General features: G+C 38.9%; 1 protein-coding gene across 2 annotated transcripts in view; it reads right to left on the reverse strand.

The window, feature by feature from the left end:
* Window positions 1-1,234: 1,234 nt before the first annotated feature.
* The window catches only part of ZNF280D (zinc finger protein 280D), a 153,529-nt gene continuing 132,675 nt past the window's right edge, over window positions 1,235-22,088 (reverse strand). For both annotated transcript variants that reach the window (XM_073618781.1, XM_073618782.1), the window contains 3 exons: window positions 18,235-18,280; window positions 13,363-13,406; window positions 1,235-5,876 (listed from right to left, as the gene is read on the reverse strand). In XM_073618781.1, the coding sequence (XP_073474882.1) occupies window positions 5,249-5,876; window positions 13,363-13,406; window positions 18,235-18,280 (718 nt within the window). In that variant the 3' untranslated portion in view covers window positions 1,235-5,248. The remainder of the gene's footprint in view (window positions 5,877-13,362; window positions 13,407-18,234; window positions 18,281-22,088) is intronic.

Genomic DNA, 22,088 nt, shown 5'->3' on the forward strand with positions numbered 1-22,088 from the left:
TTTAAATATATAAGGGGTCCATATAGTGAACTTGGTGTTGAGTTATTCACTTTACGGTCAACACAGAGGACAAGGGGGCACTCTTTACGACTGGAGGAAAAGAGATTTCATCTCCAAATACGGAAAGGTTTCTTCACAGTAAGAGCTGTGAAAATGTGGAATAGACTCCCTCCAGAGGTGGTTCTGGCCAGCTCAGTAGATTGCTTTAAGAAAGGCCTGGATACTTTCCTAAATGTACATAATATAACTGGGTACTGACATTTATAGGTAAAGTTGATCCAGGGAAAATCCGATTGCCTCTCTGGGATCAGGAAGGAATTTTTTCCCCTGCTGTAGCAAATTGGAGCATGCTCTGCTGGGGTTTTTTGCCTTCCTCTGGATCAACTGTGGGTATAGTATTGGGTATATTGGATTGTACGTTTTTTTTTTTTTTTTTTTTTATGGTTGGACTGGATGGACTTGTGTCTTTTTTCAACCTAACTATGTAACTATGTAGACTGTGTATACTGACATCTAAAACAAATAATACATTTTGTATGCAGGCCAACTAATCGGCTAACCAACTAATTGATAATGAAAATAGTTGACAACTATTTTTATTATAGATTATAATCGATTATGTTGATTAATTGTTTCAGTCCTAGAGAAAACTTCCAAAGCAAAAAGAAAAGGTAGGAAAGAAAAGCGTAAAGGTAAGGTATATCTGCATTTCTTGCAAAAATTACTAGTGGACTACTTTCCAATAGTAATAAACAGTAAAAGTACACTTCCATATATTGTGGTTTCAAGACCCTCAGTCTAAGTGCCAGAGACATCAAACAGCCTGCCCACGGCCTCCTTGAAAAGCTGATGATTCAAAATCTGGTAAGAATGTGCTGCTGTCTTCCCACAGCTTCCTGGAAAATTTGTGGAATTGGAATTTGCAGGCTTTCCTGGAGGCTATGCAACAGTTTCCTAGAGACACCCAGAATTTTGAGTGCCTAGACTGAAGAACTGTAAGACGAGATCTATGTTACTATTATAGGTACTATTTATTGATAATTTTTATTTATGTAGTCAGCTAGCAATTTTGCATTTGGGGTCTAATGAATAGAGGACTGTTGTTTTTTAGTGAAAACTCCACTTTAAAACAGCAAGTTATCACAACAACAAGATGTTACCTTAGGTGTGTGTGTTACTAATAGTTAATACTCGCAGTGTGTTTGAAAAAAGAACATATCCACAAAGGCACAACTTTGTTGCAAACATTTACTAAAAGAATGGATATTTACAGCAAACAGTATTCCCATCTGAAAACAAGACATCCATCCTATGTTCTCAAAACTACATTCTAGTAGTTTAATATTCCAGGCATTGTATAGTATCTAGGGGCAGGTTATATTGAGATCATATATACATGCTAAAGTTGAAGACTGAACATTAGGGAAAAAAAAAAAAAAAAAAAAAAAAAACAACAAAAAAAAATGACATGGTCAGTCTTTCCTATGTTTGTCGATCAAAATAGGAATTTTGACGTACCTGTAAAATCCTTTTCTTGAAGTACATTACAGGACACAACATCTTAGTATTAGATGATTTGGTTCTGTGGCTTACCTTCAGGTGATTGGACACCGGCAAACAAAGCTATAGGGACAGCTTCAAACCCCCCCCCCCCCCCCCAATACACACACACTCCCAGCAAGCCTCAGTTTAGTAGCAAGAAAGTAGAAGTGAATCATAACAGAGGGAAGGTATCTGTGTCCTGTAATGTACTCGAAGAAAAAAAATGTACAGGTACATCAAAAATCCTATTTTCTTAATTGTACATTACAAGACACTGGGGTTGATTTACTAAAACTGAAGAGTGCAAAATCTGGTGCAGCTCTGCAACTGCATTGAAACCAATCAGCTTCCATTTCTTTTTTTTTGTCAAAGCTTAATTGAACAAGCTGAAGTAAGAAGCTGATTGGCTACCAAACACAGCTGCAACAGATTTAGTGCACCAGTTATAGTAAATCTCCCCGACTAGACCTGAAAGGGTATGCCTTAACAGGAATGGGAATAACCTTAGTCTGCAGACTGTAGGCCATGTTGATGAATTGTCTAATCCACGTGTCAATGATGGAACAAGAAGCAGGATGTCCCTTATGGGAACCTACAGGAATGACAAAGAGTGAATTCAACTGAAAGCAGCCATAGCTGAGAGGAAAACTTGCACTATTCATACCCCATCCAGACAGTGGAAAGAAATGTTTTAGAGCAGGACATAAAGAAAGTACAATGTCCTGGTTATGGTGGAAGGAGGAAACTGCCCTTGCAAAAATAGAAGTCTTAAGCCGTAAGACAACCTTATCTTTGTGTAACATTAGGAGGGGTTCCTTAAAGCATAAGGCCGCCAACCCTGAAACACGTCTTGCAGATGTGATCGTCATGAGGAAAGCAACCTTGTGAGTAAAGACAGTAGGATATCTCTGATAAGTCTGAAGAAAGAATTCTGAATAACTGATAAAACAAAGTTGAAGTACCATGGAGTCACCATACAGGGTGAATGATGTGCACAAAAAGATTTTAGCAATGAGTGAGAGAAAAGCGGTCTTTGGAAAATAATGGCAAGGGAAAGACAGCATACATCTAATGGAGTACCACCTGGAATAAAAGAGAGAGTATATGGCTTGTGTGACCAGTCATTGTTGGCAGAGAAATCCCAGAGCATCCAATGATATCTTTGCTTTGTAGCCAGGAGGAATCAGAGACGAGGAGGACCTTTATGTGCCAGCCAATTGCACACTAATGGCTAAAAAGGCACGAGTCTGTCAAACATGTTCTGGTGAGAACTAGACTATGCAGGTACAGAAACATCCCCAGACCCGCACAGATACTACAAAGGAAAAAAAAGCCCATCATGGGCTGCGACCGAAAAACATGCAACCCAGCACCACATGTGGACATTGGGAGGAAGTAACTACTGTAGGGCCAACTTAGACTGGGGGCAATCCTCCTGGGCAATGCCTGCAACTCCCATCACAGGCTGCAGCCAAAGGAAGATGCAGCTCTGTCACCCCAAATTCACCCCTAAGGGACTAGGGCAGCAGCACCCCGGGCTTCCTTGAAAGAGACATAACCCCTACTTGCCCCTGAGTCTTGCAGTCCCCGGGACATGTTCCCTCCAGCTTTTTGCCCTCCCAGTGGACATACCTTACAGGGGATTCTTCAGGGACTGGGTAATCCCAGGCAACATTGTCATGGTCCAGGACTAGTATAGCACCCTGCGGCTAACTCATCATTTGAACTACATGTCTATGTTGTCACCAGTGCAGGATTAAAACAGAGTTCCACCCATTTATACATACAAAAAGTGTAGCTGCTGACTTTTAATAATCACTCACCTGTCCCAGGGTCCTCTCCCCGTTCCTCTCCGAGGCGCTAACATTCTAACTGTGGGCGCCCGAATGTGGCTCCACAGCCAGGCACGCACTGCGCATACGCGAGCCGTGCTGCGAATGGTCGGGCAATCTTCTGGGACCTATGACGTGTCCCAGAAGATTGCAGGGAGGGATGGGGGAAGAGGTGAACTTCCTTTCAGCGCCGCGGATCCCAGGGAGGAAGTGGGAGCTGGATGCCCATAAAAACTGGGTATCCGCTCCCCCCTCCAAAAAAATTTACATACCAAATGTGGCATGTGAGGAGGTCACCACCCCTTAAAGCGGAAGTTCCATTTTTGGGTGAAACGCCGCTTTAGATGCCAAAGAAGCAAAGCTCTTCTTCTTAGTAGTGTCTGGGTAAAGTACTCTGAGAAGCAGTCAAGGAGTCAGCCAATCCAGAAATCTGCTAAATGGAAGCCACAGTGGTAATAGGCAGCTCTAGGCCTGATAGAAGCAAAAAAAAAGGTTTGCTTCTCTCAAAGCAGAAAGAGAAGATATCCATGCACCAAAGGACACTAGCAAAAAAACAAACAAAAAAGAAACAGACTTGCTGGGAGTGGGAGGGGCTTCCCTTACAGCCTTGTTTGCCAGTGTCCAATCACCTGAGAGTAGCTGTATAACCCAATGCTCCATGACTAGGATCCTGTGTCCTGTAATGTACAAATAAGAAATATTACCTTTGTTATTATTCTGCCTTTGGCATGTCTCATTACCTACATCCTTTTAAGGGAGCCATCCATTTAAGAGTAGCTTTTAAATCACCAAATTGAGTTTGTAGCAATATTAATGACTGTACAAGATGGCCCCTCAAACTGAAGCTTCTATTCGTACTGATTATTCTAAGGAGACTGCATTATCTGTTTTCCTTACTACTGGCATCACTATAGGCACATTAATATCACCTGCCATAGGCACAGCTATAGAAGACAGAGACCAAGCATTCAAAGCTCAATCTTAAAGGCATTATTACTGAAACATCTGCCATTCTGAACCTATAACTAATACTGCAGGGTAGTATAGTAATGTGGCACAAGTTTCTTGTCTATGTATACATTAATGTATTCATCTGTTAATACTATTCCTTTTTGTACAAAAAAAAAAAAAAATCAGACCTTTGCAACACATTTTCTCCATCTATACTCGGTCCACTATGCTTCCGGGCCCAATGCTGCAGCATGGACTGCAATAGATATGCTCTTTGCCACTGTCAAAACACCTGTATGTTCTCTGGATTTTAATTGGAATAATTGGTCCAATAAGAAAAAAAAACAAAAAAAAAACTGCCAATGTGAAATATTTCCTAAATATATTTAAGATTATATACACAATCATGTCAACAACGTATTTTCCACTTTCATTGAAAGTTTAAAATAAGGTCAGCTGGATGACAGGACACCTGTTCAGAGATGTGTAAATGTGTTACTTTTCAAAGTAAAATATTTTAAAACTAGATGTATAGTCTTAAACAAATTGACTGACTTTCAAAGTATCACAGCTGTTACAGCTCAATACTTTCCATAGAAATTTTTAACATTAAAAAAGTACTAATGATTTATCCTGTTTAGTTGTGGTAGGATACTGAAGCATACAAAATCTATATGTCCAAGAATAATCAAGTCAGAGCGAAATGTATTACCATACTGTCCTTCCTTCCTCCCTAGCTGCCCCGTTATGTTCACTCCTAATACTGATTTAAGAGCAGTAAGGGAAAAAGGTCATCAAGTTTTCCAAGTCTTGCCTCCAAAACACAGTGACTATTCAGCAGTGTTCGGAGATAAAGTCCATGGATCTTTGACCATGCATTCAAACAGTAGCGGATAATCCATCACCTGGAATGTCCCAATCTTTTACAAAGCATCTTCACTTTTTTTTTCAGTTTGAACAGCATTGGATATATCTGTACAGCTGTCTTTACCTTCTTCCGCTTTCTCATCATTTGATCCAGTCTGTATACAGACATTAACTGCCCCCTTTTGCAATATCTCAGTGGTCTCATGTTCCAACACCTCAGAAGGTGTTAAGGGATCCAAATGTAGACTACTAGGTTCACTGACATCAGAACTTACAGAGTCTACTGCATCCTTTCTTAAAAACTGTTCAAAACCAATACTATTATCATCAGGGTTTAAATCGTGTTGATCTTCAGCTTCCATAGGAGAGGACATTACTTCATAAACATCTGTAATGGCCGCTTCGTTATCAGAAGGCTCATCAATCTCTGGTATAGGCTCTTTACAAGGCCCCTTCTCTTCAGTGAGGACAATGTTGTCGTTACGGTCTGTATCCATCAGCTGAGCTGCTTCCTCTGGATCTGGAGAACCGCTTTCTGAACTCTCAGTGGTCACATCTACATGCTCAAGATTATTAATTTCACTGCTAACTAACAATGTGCTTCTTTGGCCTTGGGAGGTCCTACTATTTCCACATGCATCACTTTCACTTTCGGTTGCCTCAGTTGGGAGCTTGTTCTCTACGCTAAAAAACAACAACATAAATCAGTAAATAAAGGCAAAGACATCCACTCAAGATACAAGTAATACCAGCAATTTAATCATTCTCTATTCATGAGCAGCATTTGTTTTATTAGATCTGACAAAAACTGGTCACAAATTCTTGTTATATCAAGTGATAAGCTATTAACACCATATACAAACGTAAAATGAAATATTTTCGTAAAAAAAAGGGCCATATAATTAAAGCATATCTAAAGACCAAATTTTTTTTCCTGCAGCAGGCATAGGTTAGAACCCCAGTTTGATTTTTTGCCATGTCCCATTAGGGGAGATTTCCCCACGCTTCCTGTTCTTGAGACACAACATTCAGAAAACATACATTAAGATTCTAAGCAGAAAAACCCAGTTCTATAACACAACTTTGCTAAGTAATTTTTGTATTGGAAAATACCACACTATACCCTGCACTCAATCTTTTAGTTTGACAAATGGTTAATTAATGTTACCAAGTTATACAGTACTTGCTCTTTATATAGGTATCAGATTGAACAAAAGACTAATGACCATCAATTTCAGCCTTCATTTAACTCCTGCTGTTTTTGCGCCAAAGAAGGGAAAAATAAAACTCCAGTACTACTGGAGACAATTTTGTCACACATTATATAAAAATTATAATAATTCCTAATCCCCCTAAGGACAGTCAGATGAATTGGCCTAATCACAATATTTCTTTTTTTTTAGCCTTTAGCAATTAGCACATAGCAAGAAAATCAGCCACTCCTTTCTCCTTAAAGGAGTTGTAAAGTCTCTGGGGGTTGCCTTCCAACCAAAGAGGAATCTTCCCTCAGGCTGGCCATATATTATACAATGTTCTGGTACAATATTATGGGCGACTTCAACATGCCTGACAATAACTGGAATTCTCAAACTGCTATTACAAGCAGGAGCTGGGATGTAATGGAGGCAATGAATAGAGTTTCTCTAAAACAGTAAAAAGCCCAACCCAAGGTGATCATTTTCTAGACCTAGTACTGACACATGGGGATCAATTGGCTGATGTTGGGGTGGGAGAAAATGTGGGTTCTAGTTATCACCAATGTTTTTGGTTTGATGTTGAAACAAGAACTGAAAAATCATATTCAAAAACAAATTTCTAAAAAATTAATTGAAAGGTTGGAGTGAAACGACAGAAGTCAGTAATCAGTGTACATTGTTAATATCAGCTAACACAGAAATACCATTAAGTTTTATACCCCTAGCTTAAAAAAATGTGCCCACTAATGACCTGTCTGCAGTGTATGATCTGCTTCAAGGCATTTGCATCAGCTCCTTGGTGTCAAATATTCAACGTGTGTGCATCTATCCCTCAGTATTCTGGCTCCAGCAAATAAGAATTAAAGCAGATCTAAACTCTCCCAATCAACACTATTTTTAACCCTTATGCTGCTAGCATGAGTAATATAAAGGAAGGTATATTATATTTACTTGTTTTAAAACATGTTTTTTTTTAACCTTTCTTCAGTTGTTTCCTTGAGATTTGGGCTAGGCCAAAATTATGTCATACATCCCATGAGTCTTCAAGAGAAGAGGGGCTTTCTCAGATAAGCACACCTCCTAACTGCATGCCTGAGCTAAGGGCAGATGGATTCCAGGAAGAAAATGCTACATGAAACATACAGTGCCATGAAAAAGTATTCATACCCCTTGAAATTTTACACATTTTGTCATGTTACAACCAAAAAACGTAATTGTATTTTATTGGGATTTTATGTGATAGACCAACACAAAGTGGCACATAATTGTGAAGTGGAAGGAAAATGATAAATGATTTTAAAATTTTTTTACAAATAAACATGTGAAAAGTGTGGCGTGCATTTGTATTTAGCCTCCCTGATTTAATACTTTGTAGAACCACCTTTTCGTTGTCATTACAGCTGCAAGTCTTTTTGGGGATGTCTCTACCAGCTTTGCACATCTAGAGAGTGACATTTTTGCCCATTTTTCTCTGCAAAATAGCTCAAGCTCTGCCAAATTGGATGGCGAGCGTCTGTGAACAGCAATTTTCTGTCTTGCCACAGCTTCTCAATTGGATTTAGGTCTGGACTTTGACTGGGCCATTCTAACACATGAATGTGCTTTGATCTAAACCATTCCATTGTAACTCTGGCTGTATGTATAGGGTCGTTGTCCCAATGAAAGGTGAACCTCTGCCCCAGTCTCAAGTCTTTTGCAGACTTGCCCTGTATTTGGCTCCATCCATCTTCCCATTAACTCTGACCAGCTTCTCTGTCCCTGCTGAAGAAAAGCATCCCCTCAAAATGATGCTGCCACCACCATGTTTCACGGTGGGGATGGTGTGTTCAGGGTGATGTGCAGTGTTGGGGCTTCTTATAGCTTTCTTTCAACAATGTCTTTCTTCTTGCCACTCTACCATAAAGGCCAGATTTGTGGAGAGCACGACTAATAGTTGTCCTGTGGACAGATTCTCCCACCTCAACACCTGTGGATCTCTGCGCTCCTCCAGAGTTACCATGGGCCTCTTGGCTGCTTTTCTGATTAATGCTCTCCTTGCCCGGCCTGTCAGTTTAGGAGGACGGCCATGTCTTGGTAGGTTTGCAGTTGTGCCATATTCTTTCCATTTTCGGATGATGGATTGAACAGTGCTCTGTGAGATGTTCAAAGCTTGGGATATTTTTTATAACCTAACCCTTCTCCACAACTTTATTCCTGACCTGTCTGGTGTGTTCCTTGGCATTCATACTGCTGTTTGTTCACTAAGGCTCTCTAACAAACCTCTGAGGTTTTCACAGAACAGCTGTATTTATAATGAGATTAAATTACACACAGGTGGACTCTATTTAATACTTAGGTGACTTCTGAAGGCAATTGGTTCCACTAGATTTTAGTTAGGGGTATCAGAGTAAAGGGGGCTGAATACAAATGCACGCCACACTTTTAAGATAATTGTAAAAAAATTTTGAAAACCATTTATCATTTCCCTTCCACTTCACAATTATGTGCCACTTTGTGTTGGTCTATCACATAAAATCCCAATAAAATACATTTATGTTTTTGGTTGTAACATGACAAAATGTGGAAAATTTCAGGGGGTATGAATAATTTTTCAAGACACTGTATGCCCTTACTTAGGATGACCACAGCTAGAAATTGCTAGGGGGTGTTTTTCAAAGTGATTTCTCAACAAAATAAAACATGCAGATTCAGTTGGATGGGTGAGTTTGCTCTGAATATTAAAAAAGAGTTGCCACTTACTAGAGATATACCAATATTCGTGGGTGCTTATCTTAGGATGATTTGCAAGAACTTAATGGCATGCCTGCTCTTCAGTCTGCAGTCTTATCTCTACACTGAGTGGCTGTTACTGCCTTTGATCTGGGCAGCATTATGTTTATGTCTAACTCTAGCTGTGACGCTTCTAGGTACAAAAATGTAACCAAGCAAACCTTTTATCATATACGTTACAAATGTGAATCAATCTAAATGTAAATCTAATGTTAAAATGTAATTGCTGTCCGTGTATGTAATTACCATATCTTGTAACATTCTTTACAGATTGCAATACAAGTTTTGAAGAAAATGATATAAATAGTGTTTTCAGTTTGTGGTACTCATATACAATTTAGATCCGCTTTAAACCCTGATGCCCAGTATCCAGCTCAAGTGCGTTAATCATTCAGTGTTCTGTCCCCATCATATTTGATAACCTCTCAATGCCCATTTCTCAGGCCATGTGTGTTATTTCTTCTGTTCCCAGTCACCAGGCATGTATGTTAAGCCCTCAGTACTCAGCTCATGTAGATTTTGCTTTGAGCTATCCTTCTCTAGAGTATATGGTCCCTTAAGATACTTCTTTAGTCTGTTAGATCCCCAACCCTTCCTGTACTGGAACAAGCACACTTTTGCTAGTAAGTGTAATGTAGAAGCCCATCTCTTTCTCTTTGTTTTGGACGGGGTAGAACTTTTGTCAGGATTTTACGTCTGTGTTTGCCCCCACTGAGGAACTTTTCCTTCACTAATGATTTTTTCGTCAGTGACAGTGACTTTTCCGTCACTGATGTATACATATGTAGGTGCACTGTCCCTTAGCACCCATCCAGCATTCACCCATGAACTGACTCCAGTAGAGGGATTTCTGAAAGCCTGCTGCTATTTATTGCACTTTGTGCTGTTCTAGTTTATAAACTTGCTGAAATATAAACCACAAGCTTGGCAAAACAAGGTGCAGTTATATAACACACAAAATGTGCAAGACTTACAAATCAATACTGGTAATTATTGCAGCCAAACAAGTGGAAGCTGATGGTAGTTTGCTTGGTGGACATAACTATCACAAAGTGTCAAAAATCTTACAAGCATCACATGCACATTGTAGCACAGCAGTGCTATGTGACAGGTGAAAGAAAGACAAAGATCACCATTAAAGTAATAGGTAGGACTATCACAGGTAAAAGGAACCACAAGCAGCGCACATTAATTACTGCAACATTAAAGGAATCCCCAAAAGGAAAAAGAATACTGTACATATTTCAACATCCATGCTTACTATTAAAAGGGTTAGCTCACGTTTACCAAAAAAAATGCCTATATAGGTAAGGGGCTCCTGTAGAAGAAAAACACACTGTGCAGCTTGGACTAAAGTTAGATAATACCCTTGATATAGGTGTAGGCCAACCATTCCCAACCAGGGTTCCTTGAGCTCGATCCGTGAGGGTTGATTGACCGCCCATCTGCTGGTGACTTCTTAGTTCCAGGGCCAGCAACACTTGAGAAAACTAACAGCATGACACCACGTTATCTTTTTAGCTGTCTGTAATGGTGGCATTCTGACCACCACTGTAAGCATTGTAAGGGTTGAGTTCTTACTACTGACTACCAATGTAAGTGACATTTTTCTCATAGAAAAAAAACCCCCAAAAAATACTGCGCTACCTATAGAAAATATCCCCCCAAAAAGCAGCAGTTAAACAGTGAGATGTGCACTAAAATAACTAATAAAAAGGAAATAACCGCGCTAAATATAAGTGAAACACGTGAAACAATCTCCAAGACTTCCGTGAGGAAGTAAATATATAAATACAAAAATGTTAAAAATTGTTAACAATTAAATTATGAAAAGTACATGGGTCAACACATGTATGTATTAATCAAACATGAGTGTCCATATGTGATATTTGCGAATAAAAATAAGTGTCCATATATAGTAACAGAAAATAAAAATGTGAAGTAATGATCTGAAAACAGTCCAAGGCTGCAAGGCAAGCCAACCACAGCTTATGTTCAATAGCAGTATGAGAGATTCATTGGCGTTCTGGACTGCTTGCGGCAGGAACCGGGGGATACAGCAGAGACTCCAAAATGACATCTCACACGCATGTAAATGAAAAGGAACTGGCCATAGTGTAATACTGATAAAAACGATTTAATAGATAAAGGTAGAAAACTCACATGAGTATGTAAAAATACAGCAAACAGCCGGCCGGCATAGCGAGCACCCGTCCACACTGAAAATGGCGATGACGTCAGAGCGTCAACCTCCCGACGTACGTTTCACCACAAATGGCGTCGTCTGGGGAACGGGCGACGCTCTGAATCATCGCTCTAAATAGTGTACAGCCAAACCACGCCTCGTTCTGAGATCTTAGCAGCGGAAGGAAGACATACGAGCCGCCTCTCTCTAACCACAGCTCATACTGCCATACGAGCCGCCTCTCCCTAATCACAGCTCAGCTGTACACTATTTAGAGCGATGATTCAGAGCGTCGCCCGTTCCCCAGACGACGCCATTTGTGGTGAAACGTACGTCGGGAGGTTGACGCTCTGACGTCATCGCCATTTTCAGTGTGGACGGGTGCTCGCTATGCCGGCCGGCTGTTTGCTGTAGTTTTACATACTCATGTGAGTTTTCTACCTTTATCTATTAAATCGTTTTTATCAGTATTACACTATGGCCAGTTCCTTTTTATTTACATGCTTGTGAGATGTCATTTTGGAGTCTCTGCTGTATCCCCCGGTTCCTGACGCAAGCAGTCCAGAACGCCAATGGATCTCTCATACTGCTATTGAACATAAACTTTAACTAGTTTGGCAGTATTACACTATGGCCAGTTTCCTTTTATTTACATGTCCATGAGATGGAAGTTTGGTGTCCTCATTGCATCCTTTCAGCTACGATGTATACAGTCTAAGAGCACCATCTGGATTCTCCAACCCAAGACGTGATACAGGCTGGTGTACGCTTGCCTTGCGGTAAGCACAATTATTGGGTATTTGCGGATACTGTATGGGTTGTCACTCAAATTTTTTACACCATTGACTCTGGTTGGATTCATCCAAGGGGTCTTTCTTGGACTGTTTTCAGATCATTACTTCACATTTTTATTTTCTATTACTATATATGGACACTTATTTTTATTCGCAAATATCACATATGGACACTCATGTTTGATTTATACATACATGTGTTGACCCATGTACTTTTCATAATTTAATTGTTAATAATTTTCAACATTTTTGTATTTATATATGTACTTCCTCACGGAAGTCTTGGAGATTGTTTCACGTGTTTCACTTAAATTTAGCGCGGTTATTTCCTTTTTATTATTTTTCTCATAGACCCCCAATTAATTTTCTTAAGTAAGAGTTCCTCAAGACCTGAAAACTATTTTAGGGGCTCTTCTGGGGTGAAAAGGTTGAGGAAGACTGGTGTAGCCAATTTACGTACCTCCTGAAGCTTGACTGGAAAACATCCAGAGATGGCATCACTCCATGCTGCCTTGTTGCTAGGATGTTGCTAAGACACTCCCAGTTGTTACTGCTCACCCCCACCATCACAGGAGTGAGCTCACAATGCTGAGTTCAGAGCGTTGCTAATGTGTCAGGGGACAGAACGAGCAAGTGAGACAGTTTGAATCAGAAAATGAGCTTGCTCATGTGATGGTGGGGGTGAACAGATATGAATAGGAGTGTCTTAGCAATGTCCTAGTAACAAGGCAGTACAGGGGGATGCCATCTCCGGGAGATTTTTGGCCAGAATTTAGGAAGTATGTAAATGGCCTACACCTTATAGCAACAGTATTATCCAACTTTGGTCAAAGCACAATTTGTTATCTACAGCCACACCATATCTGCATAGGCAGTTTTTTTTTTTTTTTTTTTTTTCAGTAAAGGTGAACGAATCCTTTAAACACACAACTGCAATAGTAAACAAACAGGTTCATACGCAGAGTACATTAAAGTAGATCTAAACACAACCACTAGAATGTCATAGACATTCACATAACAATGTAATTTCAAAAGTTGTTTTCCATTTATTTAAATCTGCGGCTTTTATTAAAATAAAACCTGCTGATTTATTACTTGGGAACGTTTGGTGAAAAAGATACCCAGAGCTTCAACAAACTAAATGTCATCCACTTATGGTTTAGATCTACTATAAATAATTGAGCAGACATTTGGATTTTGAATTTAAAGATGTCATAACAAATTACCTTTCAACTGTTACTGCATAATTGTCTGAGTCAGTGTTTTCTTCCTGAAAATATGAAAACCTTAGTTAAAAATGCTAATTTGATAATTTCATTGAAGACCTGTGAAGAAAGCAATGCATTTCCACATACATTAGAATTATTTTTAGGAGGAGGCCAGAAACTAAAAACAAAGACCTCTAAAATGTGACTAATGTATATAGAAATATTCACACTGAATTTTAAAGTATATGAGTTCATCATTTTGGTGCACTTTCTAATTAAAAGATTCAAAAGACGTACCTTTTCAACACTGACATTACTAGAATAATAGTTTCTGACAATCCATTAATCAATGTAGTTGGCATTCATAGCATGCACAAATGGTCAGACCCACAGAACATCAACATTCCAGGCAGAAAATAATGCAGAACGCTGCAGTTATTGATGTATTTATCTACAGTACTTGCAGTATCAGTACCAAACCCATTTTTACCAAACTGAACAGTAAATCATAATTTTTACCTTTTAAACCAAATACAAAAAGACATTAATATTGGCACATGGTAACCCTGCTTTCAACTGGGTAGTCAACTCATGACATTTTAAAGTTAATCACATCTGGGCAAACATACTGTTTTTGCGTAACAGTTTTGTATAATATCATTTTTATCCTATTCTTTTGGTTTAGGCCACTGTCGACTAGAAGATCCTACACAAGGTTACCGTTTAATAGATTGTTCATGTGCTACCATCAGCAGTTACTGTATATAGGCAATGCAATTCTCATTTACACTGCCTATGTTTTTCCATTTATCTGTTCATTGTTATGCTGCTGCCCTGTGATCTTTTTTGCAGTTATTTTCTGTAAATCCTCCCCTTTCTATTATGCCATTCCCCCATTCCTTATTCTAAGTTCCTGCTATGCTTCCTGCAAGACACATATTGAGGTTAGGAAAGAAATATCCCTTTCCATCTTGAAACACGAACATCTACCAAATCATATTGTTTGCTTAAACCTTTTTTATGCAATAATAAAGTGTTTGGTGAGTTCAGCCATCTGATGAAGATTGTCTGCAGTTATTGTCTCTGCTTTTTTCCAGACCAGGCATATAGGACACAGAAAGGGATAACTCACTATTACAACTGGAGTCAGAAGAATTAAAGTACACCTATACCCAAAATAAAATAAATCTTCCATGTAATCATCCCATATAAAATCATAATTAAACGTACTGTAGCTAAAGTTTGGCCTGCAGTGACCCGATTGAATCATTATCACAATTAGCAGCCACACAGGGATAGTTGTTATGAACATTTGGGAGGGTTATCTGCATTATCACTGCTTAATACCCTCCCATTCTCTTTCAAGTGGCCACATAGTTTAACAGTGTGAAGAGAGTAAAAATTCAGCACCAGGATGTCTTGGCATTATAAACTGATATCTTTATTTAATCCATCAAACCATAAAAAGCAATCAATTCCTAAAAAGTTACGCGTTTCAGCCTCCTACATAGGCCTTAGTCATCATTATGACTAAGGCCTATGTAGGAGTCTGAAACTTGTAAATTTTTAGAAATTGATTTTTTCTGGTTAGATGGATTAAATAATATATCAATGTTTAATGCCAAGACGTCCCGGTGCTGGATTTTTACGTTCTTCACTGGATTTTGTAAGTTCAGTAGTACGTAGGCCCGGGCACAGATGTCTTTATCTCATCCTGTCAATCCTTATGGGATTTTGGGGTTGTAGCACTTCCTTTGTTGTTCTAGAGTGTAACAGGGTGCACTGCAAAAAAGTGAAGAATGCATGTCGCAGGCGCAGCAGCTCTTATTAACTCCTGCAGTAGTAATCTTCTTGTGCTGAGGGGGTTAATATGGGAATCTGCATCTGTGACAGGGCCTTGTCAAAGTATACAGGGCCAGAGGACATAAGATTTTGACCAAACACAGCAGCCATCAGCACATGGGACACTGTTCATTCATGGCAAGTACCATTCCAGGTACTACTTAAAAAAAAAATAAAAATCACAAAACTTCAGCTTGAAGACTAGAAGCAAGTTTTTACATTGACATTTATTTGCACAACTTGGTACCTGATAACGAACAGGTGGATTTGGTGAACACATTCCATACTGTATCAGTTGGTAACAATCACAGTAGAGTCAACAGGTTAAACAAATCCATGTGATCATTATGATTGGCTGTCAGAATGATGATATGATCAAAGTGAATACAGATCATTTTAGGGATACCATTGTTGCTAAGGTTTTCGCACTAATGCCGACACCGATCTAGCTCCCTATTAGAAGAACATTCACGGAGAAACGGGTATTATGCTGAGGATTATAGAATCCATAGATTGTAAGCAGGATCCAGTTAAAGTCCACTTTGTTTTTTTAGTAGTCTCTGCTGTCATCTGTGTTCCCAATAGGGAGGATTCCTCTCACGATGTAGGTGGGAATCTCAACTGAATAGAAACCTTCTAACAATAGTTTTTTGTGCAGATGGATTACAAATCTTCTGATGCTGATTAGCTAATACACACGAATTCCTTGCCATGGGAAACCGCTCTAAATTTGCTTTACCCCAGGTTTTAATAATGAAGTATGGAATTGTATACAACTACATCTGTTAAAATTCATAATAACCTACATGCAATGACAATGCTTTGCATTGATTTCTCATAAGCAAACAACAGTGAAACGTTTTCAGAAAGAAACATAATTTTGAACAGAGCACCTGTTAAGACATTTTCATGCGCAGAATTACAAGCACAAGCTAGCAGTTGCAGATAGCCATGTTTTCTTATCATATGTCCGGAAAAACAGCAATTCGTGTATTTAAAACTTTTTTGTTTTTGTTTTGTAAAACAAGATACTGGGCTTAAAGAAACACTGAGGAAAGAAATAGAAGAGCTGTCATTTTTGTCTCATTTTCAAAAAGGTGCAAGGTTTAGGGCCATCGTCATACTCCTTTCTTCACTGACCTGGAAAACACACCCAGCCAGTCCAGTCTGTAAATTTATGAACTCCTGTCCTGCATGTCTGATCACTAGGTAGTGAAGCAACCATTAAGATGACAGCAATGGAGCATGCAATCAACTGAGCCAGCAACAGGAATACAACACACAAAAAGGTGCAAAATTATTTTCTTCCTTTTTTAAAATGGGCAGCAGGAACAAATTCTATTCTGACACATTTTGCACTTGGCTCAGCAATTTCCCAAAACAAAATGAGAAAGCACTATGCCTAGCGCAATACAAATAAATAATATTAATAATAAAAAATATTATTTTGCATCTCAGCATGCAATATTCCCGTTGCTGGGAAAACTGATTACTTTGGTGCAGAGGCACCAAGCCAGCGCCTAGGATGTAATTGTGGAATATGGGGCCTGATCCTGCCTGGTGCAGCATGTGATATATTTGACATGGAGCATGCAAATAGCAGCCCATATTTCTATGCTTAAGGTTCCTTTACGATGCAAGAAGTGTGCATTAAAGGATAAGTTCACCTTACACCCATTCCAGCTCCTGCCCACCTCTTCCCCTGATTCCCTATCCTTGTGACAGCCGGCGGGTGATCCTCTCCCCTACAGTCGCTGTCACATTTAAACTCTGTGCACAGCCCTATCATTCATTCACAGCAATCTGTAAATGTCACTGCCAGACAGACTTGTAATTCTCAATACTCTACAAGCATGCTGATCAGGGTGCTTGCAGTCCATTCACTCTTCCTCCAGCTTTTGAACTGAAAGCCTGTACAGAGCGACAGGCAGAAAGCTGAGGGGAGAGTGCACAGGAGCCTGATATTACACCCCTAAACCACTGATTGTAGGTGAAATGCTTTGCATGTTCCTGTAGAAAAACTAGTAATTGCAAATTGTTTTCCTGCAAGAATATGTCCATTTATTATTTTTTCCTAAAAGGTGACCGCCTGATTTATTTATAATAATAATAAAAATTAAACGTCCCCATCCGCCTGCACAAATGTCAACGCTCTGTCGGCCCTGCATGCATATGTAAATGCAATTGCACCACGCACGTGAGGTATCGCCAAGGTTGCCAACCATCAGTAAATTTTTGGACAGCTTATAAAAATCATAGATTGTTTAACAACCATCTGTAAATATCAGGGGATGATAATTTGGCATGCTGTGTTGACATTTTAAGTGTAAACCAGACAAATTACTTGTTATGTGTATTGTCAGTGTTTCTATATTGTGTTTATACTGTTTAAATACTGGAGTTCTGTTATTTTTCAGGTTGCCAATAAAAAATGTGTTCCATCAATAAATTGTCCATGTTTTTCAGTAAAAAAATGATGCAGGAGGTTGGCAACAGTGGGTATCGCCATGAACTTTAGAGTGAGAGCAACAATTCTAGCACCACACCCCCTGTGTAACTCTAAACTGTTACCCTGTAAAGGCTTTTAAAGCTCTGCCTACAGATAATGTAATGTACCGTAGTTTGTCACCATTCTACAAGTGTGCACAATTTTAAAGCAGGACATGTTTGGTATCTATTTACTCGTCATAACATTATCTTTTATAATGAGTTTGTGTTCACTAAAATTCATTGAGGGTTTTTTTCAGAAAATTTGCATCTAATTAACCGCTGTGCAAATATTGTGACATAAAAAATTGAAACACCCACCATTGTATTCTCCATGGCCTTTGCTTAAAAAAACACATGTTTTGCGGTTCTAAGTAGTTTTCTAGCAAAAAATAAAATAAAATGAAGATTTTTACATGTATGTGAGAAATGTCAGCACTGGCCTGGGGGTAAAGTGGTTAAATTTCAATGCTGAAATGTGTCAGAAGAGTGTAATACAATAAAAAATGTATGTAGCTTTTCTTTAACTGTAAAAAACAAAGAAAATAAAACAAATCATACCTGATTACCAATTTTAACTTGCTCTACTGGAAGATGAAGTCTTGATCTACAGAGGAAAAACCAAGTCAGTGATAGTTAATGAAAAGTAATATATCTTAATAAAAAGGGTGCTGAACATTTTTTGTTAGCAATAAGTGGTCAGGAAATCAAACCCATGCCACACAATTTTGATCTACATTCAAACACTCCCGCAGAAAAATCATGACTGCAAACTTCACACTAAAAAAATACAAACATGCAAAGCAAATCCAAGAAATATATTCAAATGGATAAGTAGTAAACAATGCTATACACAAAGGAAAATAAGACAGTGCATGTCCTTTTTAAATAAAATACGGTGGGTTATGACATACAGAACAAAAAACATTCTCATGTTTTGGTCTCTAAAACAACATAAACTGAAAAAAAGAAGCATGTCAAGCATTATGTATGAAAACAAGCGGAAGGCAGTATTTAACAGCTTTGTTAATAACCATATTAGAATTAACAGAATGAAACAGGTCCAGAGAAATTTCAGGGATCTAGGGGACATACACGACTGCAGCAAATAACCTGAAGGTACTACAACCAAATCAAATGACCAAGTGGATGGAAAGTATTGGTCAGGAGCCTTTTGCTTATAACTTGCTCATAACTGTAGAAAATGCTGTACACAATTTTGTTCTCTGCCTGTGATAAATGGGCTTGAAGGTTCATAAGCATCTTGTATGGAAAACACATATTCCAGTGGTTAAGCTGACCCCTAATAAACATTCTTCCTATGTACTGCTGGTATATAGATGGCTAAGTGGGTCTAACAAACGTACTTCCTATGCAATGCTGATTTAAAGATGGTTCTGTGGATCTAACAGACATGCCTCCAGTGTAATGCTGATTTATAGATGGCTCTGCCTCCTATGTAGCATTGATACAGAGATGGCTGTATGGGTCTCTTCAGTTTACAGTACAACTAGGCAGCTGGATCATTAGTCAGGGTTAAACCATCAAATAATCTCAAAATTATTATTTTTTGTCTATTGTTTAAAGCAATAAGTCCTGACTTTAACAACAAAATGGGGTACTCCTAGTATACGTTTACTTATCCCTCTGCTAAATCATGTTGACTGACACTTAGTGGGAGTAAACAATGCCATAGCTTGGTGGTCAGTAGGAGTAAAAAAAATGATTGGTGTAAGTAACAGGAATAGGGACCCATTATAAGTGTCAGTTGGTGGAATAGTACCCCATAATTGGTGTCAGTGGGAGAATATGTTTCCTGTCTCTGGTGTCAGTGGGAGGAATAGTCCCATATTGTTGCGGTCAGTGGGAAGAATAGTGGCCTGTCATTGGTGTCAGTAGGAAGAATAGTGGCCCATCTTTGGTGTCAGTGGGAGGAATAGTGCCCAGTCCTTGGTGTCAGTGGAAGGAATACTGCCTTGTATCAGTGGAAGGATTAGTTCCCCAAGGGCTGAATAAAGGCACGCTAAAGGTCACACCCAGCCCCTGGGCAGCAGTTTGGAGACCCCTGTCCGAGGGTATGTATTTACTGCACATATAAACTGTACCTAGTGCAGCTCTTATTAAAAACAGTCATGCCCACTTAATGTTGTGACCATTGCAAAATGAAGCTGAATACGTTTTCAAGGATGATATATATTTGATGATATGATGATATATATTTGAGTGGCGCTTCAGTGTTTAAATAAGGCAATATTTAAAATTACAGCCCACTTCGTTAAGACCACTAAAAGATATATAGCAAACATATACATTTTTTAAAGCGGAACTTCACTGAAAAAAACAAAGTTTCACTCTTCCTCCTCCTCACCCTTCTACTTTTGGAACATAATTTTTTTTTAAATTCCCTACTTCCTCTGAAATTACCTGGGTGATTCCACCAAATGTTCGCCCCCTCCCTCTCTGCTCGCAACCTTCTAGGAGACGTTACAGGTCCCAGGACCCGCGAGACCATTCATACAGTGTAGCATGATTTGCGCATGTGCAGTGGTTGCGGGCTTTCCACACTCAGCATGGTGGCGCTGAGGACCCAAAGACTAGTAAAGAGCCGGCCCAGGTGAGTACATCACTGGATCTCTGGACAGGTAAGCATCCTATTAATAAAAGTCATCGGCTACAGTATATATAGCTGCAAACCTTTCTTTCTTTTTTTTTTAGTGACTGGAGAATGGCTTTAAGTTCTAAAACCCTAATTACCCAATATCTTCCCCATCATCATGAATGATTTATGTCAAGAGACAGACCAATAGCAATATGGCTGAAAGCCCTGTAAGGCCATAAGTTCCAGTACTGAACACCACTTGTGGTCTATGATGGCACATCAATAAGAGTCCATCTTAATGTTTCTTAACAGCTGTTTAACTTCTACCTTTATATGACCTTATTTTTGTAGGGCGATACAGGTGTCAAATTATGTTCCGCTAAACGAAGGCAACATTTCTATGCATTTAGCGTCATTTGGAAATTTGTTTTACATGTTTTTGAGATTAGGCTTAACTGACAGTTTACAAGATGCATTCATGCAGCCAAATTCTAAGACTTTGACAACTCATAAAGCATATCTAAACCCAAAACCAAAAATGTAATATATTGCAGCTTACCAAACATTAGATGTGCTGCCTACGTTTGTTTTTCTATTTTTTTAAGGCTTTCTTTCTCCTTTATTTTAACCTGGTGATCTGGCCGTTTAGTCTTACGGTGGCAACACTCTCTTCTCCACTCTATCTATGGAAGAGCAACATAGCCATTATTGGACAGCAGTGCTGCCAACCAGTGGAGAGGGTCGTGTTAGACCAGTAGATTTAGATGGACTTTACATATGTGACAAACAAATTAAAGCTAAACTCCAGACAACACATTTTTAAGCAGTTTCAGAAACAGATTGTTTTCCTTTTGTTATTAATGGGTTCTCCCAACCCTCTATCTGCCAATTTTGTTATACAGCTTGGTCTGTGTATGGAAATTAAAAAAGAACAGATGCACTTGCCAGATCACAAAATGAACACAAAGGAAAAGGTGGGGAAAAAGAGAAAACTAATGCAGCCATTGCAGCTATGGACTGGTAAGCTGCAACAGAATTAATTTTTGTTTTGGAGTTTATATATACTTTAAGGCCATGATATACAGTAAATAGTGATTTCATCACAAAACTTTTTATTCTCTCAGACCTGAGAACTGAAATTTGAGCCTGCACAGTACTATCTTGTGCAACTTACAAGCCACCATGGCAAAGCTGGTATTATTATTCTAGAATTCTGACTGTCCCAAATGAACACGAGATTAATCAATAATAAAGTTAAAAATATGCTAATCCTTTGTCAGTAAACATTAACCAGGACCATTCGGTGATAACAGAAATTGCAAGTGTGACCCCCAAAATGTATATGGTTGTTAAACACTAGACTTTGGGAATCTGTAGAATAATACAAGCACTGTCAGAAAACATATTGTACAATGCCTTGAAAAGTATTCATACCCCTCGAAACGTTCCACATTTTGACATGTTACAACCAAAAACGTAAATGTATTTTATTGGGATTTTATGTGATAGACCAACACAAAATGGCACATAATTGTGAAGTGGAAAGAAAAACGATAAATGGTTTTCAAAATTTTTTACAAATAAATATGTGAAAAGTGTGGTGTGCATTTATATTCAGCCCCCCCGAGTCAATACATTGTAGAACCACCTTTTGCTGCAATTACAGCTGCAAGTCTTTTTGGGGATGTCTCTACCAGCTTTGCACATCTAGAGAGTGATATTTTTGCACATTCTTCTCTACAAAATAGCTCATGCTCTGTCAGATTGGATAGAGAGCATCTGTGAACATACATTTTTAACCACCTCAATACCGGGC

This window comes from Aquarana catesbeiana, linkage group LG03 (assembly GCF_042186555.1).
Source record: "Aquarana catesbeiana isolate 2022-GZ linkage group LG03, ASM4218655v1, whole genome shotgun sequence".
Classification (NCBI taxonomy): Eukaryota; Metazoa; Chordata; class Amphibia; order Anura; family Ranidae; genus Aquarana; species Aquarana catesbeiana.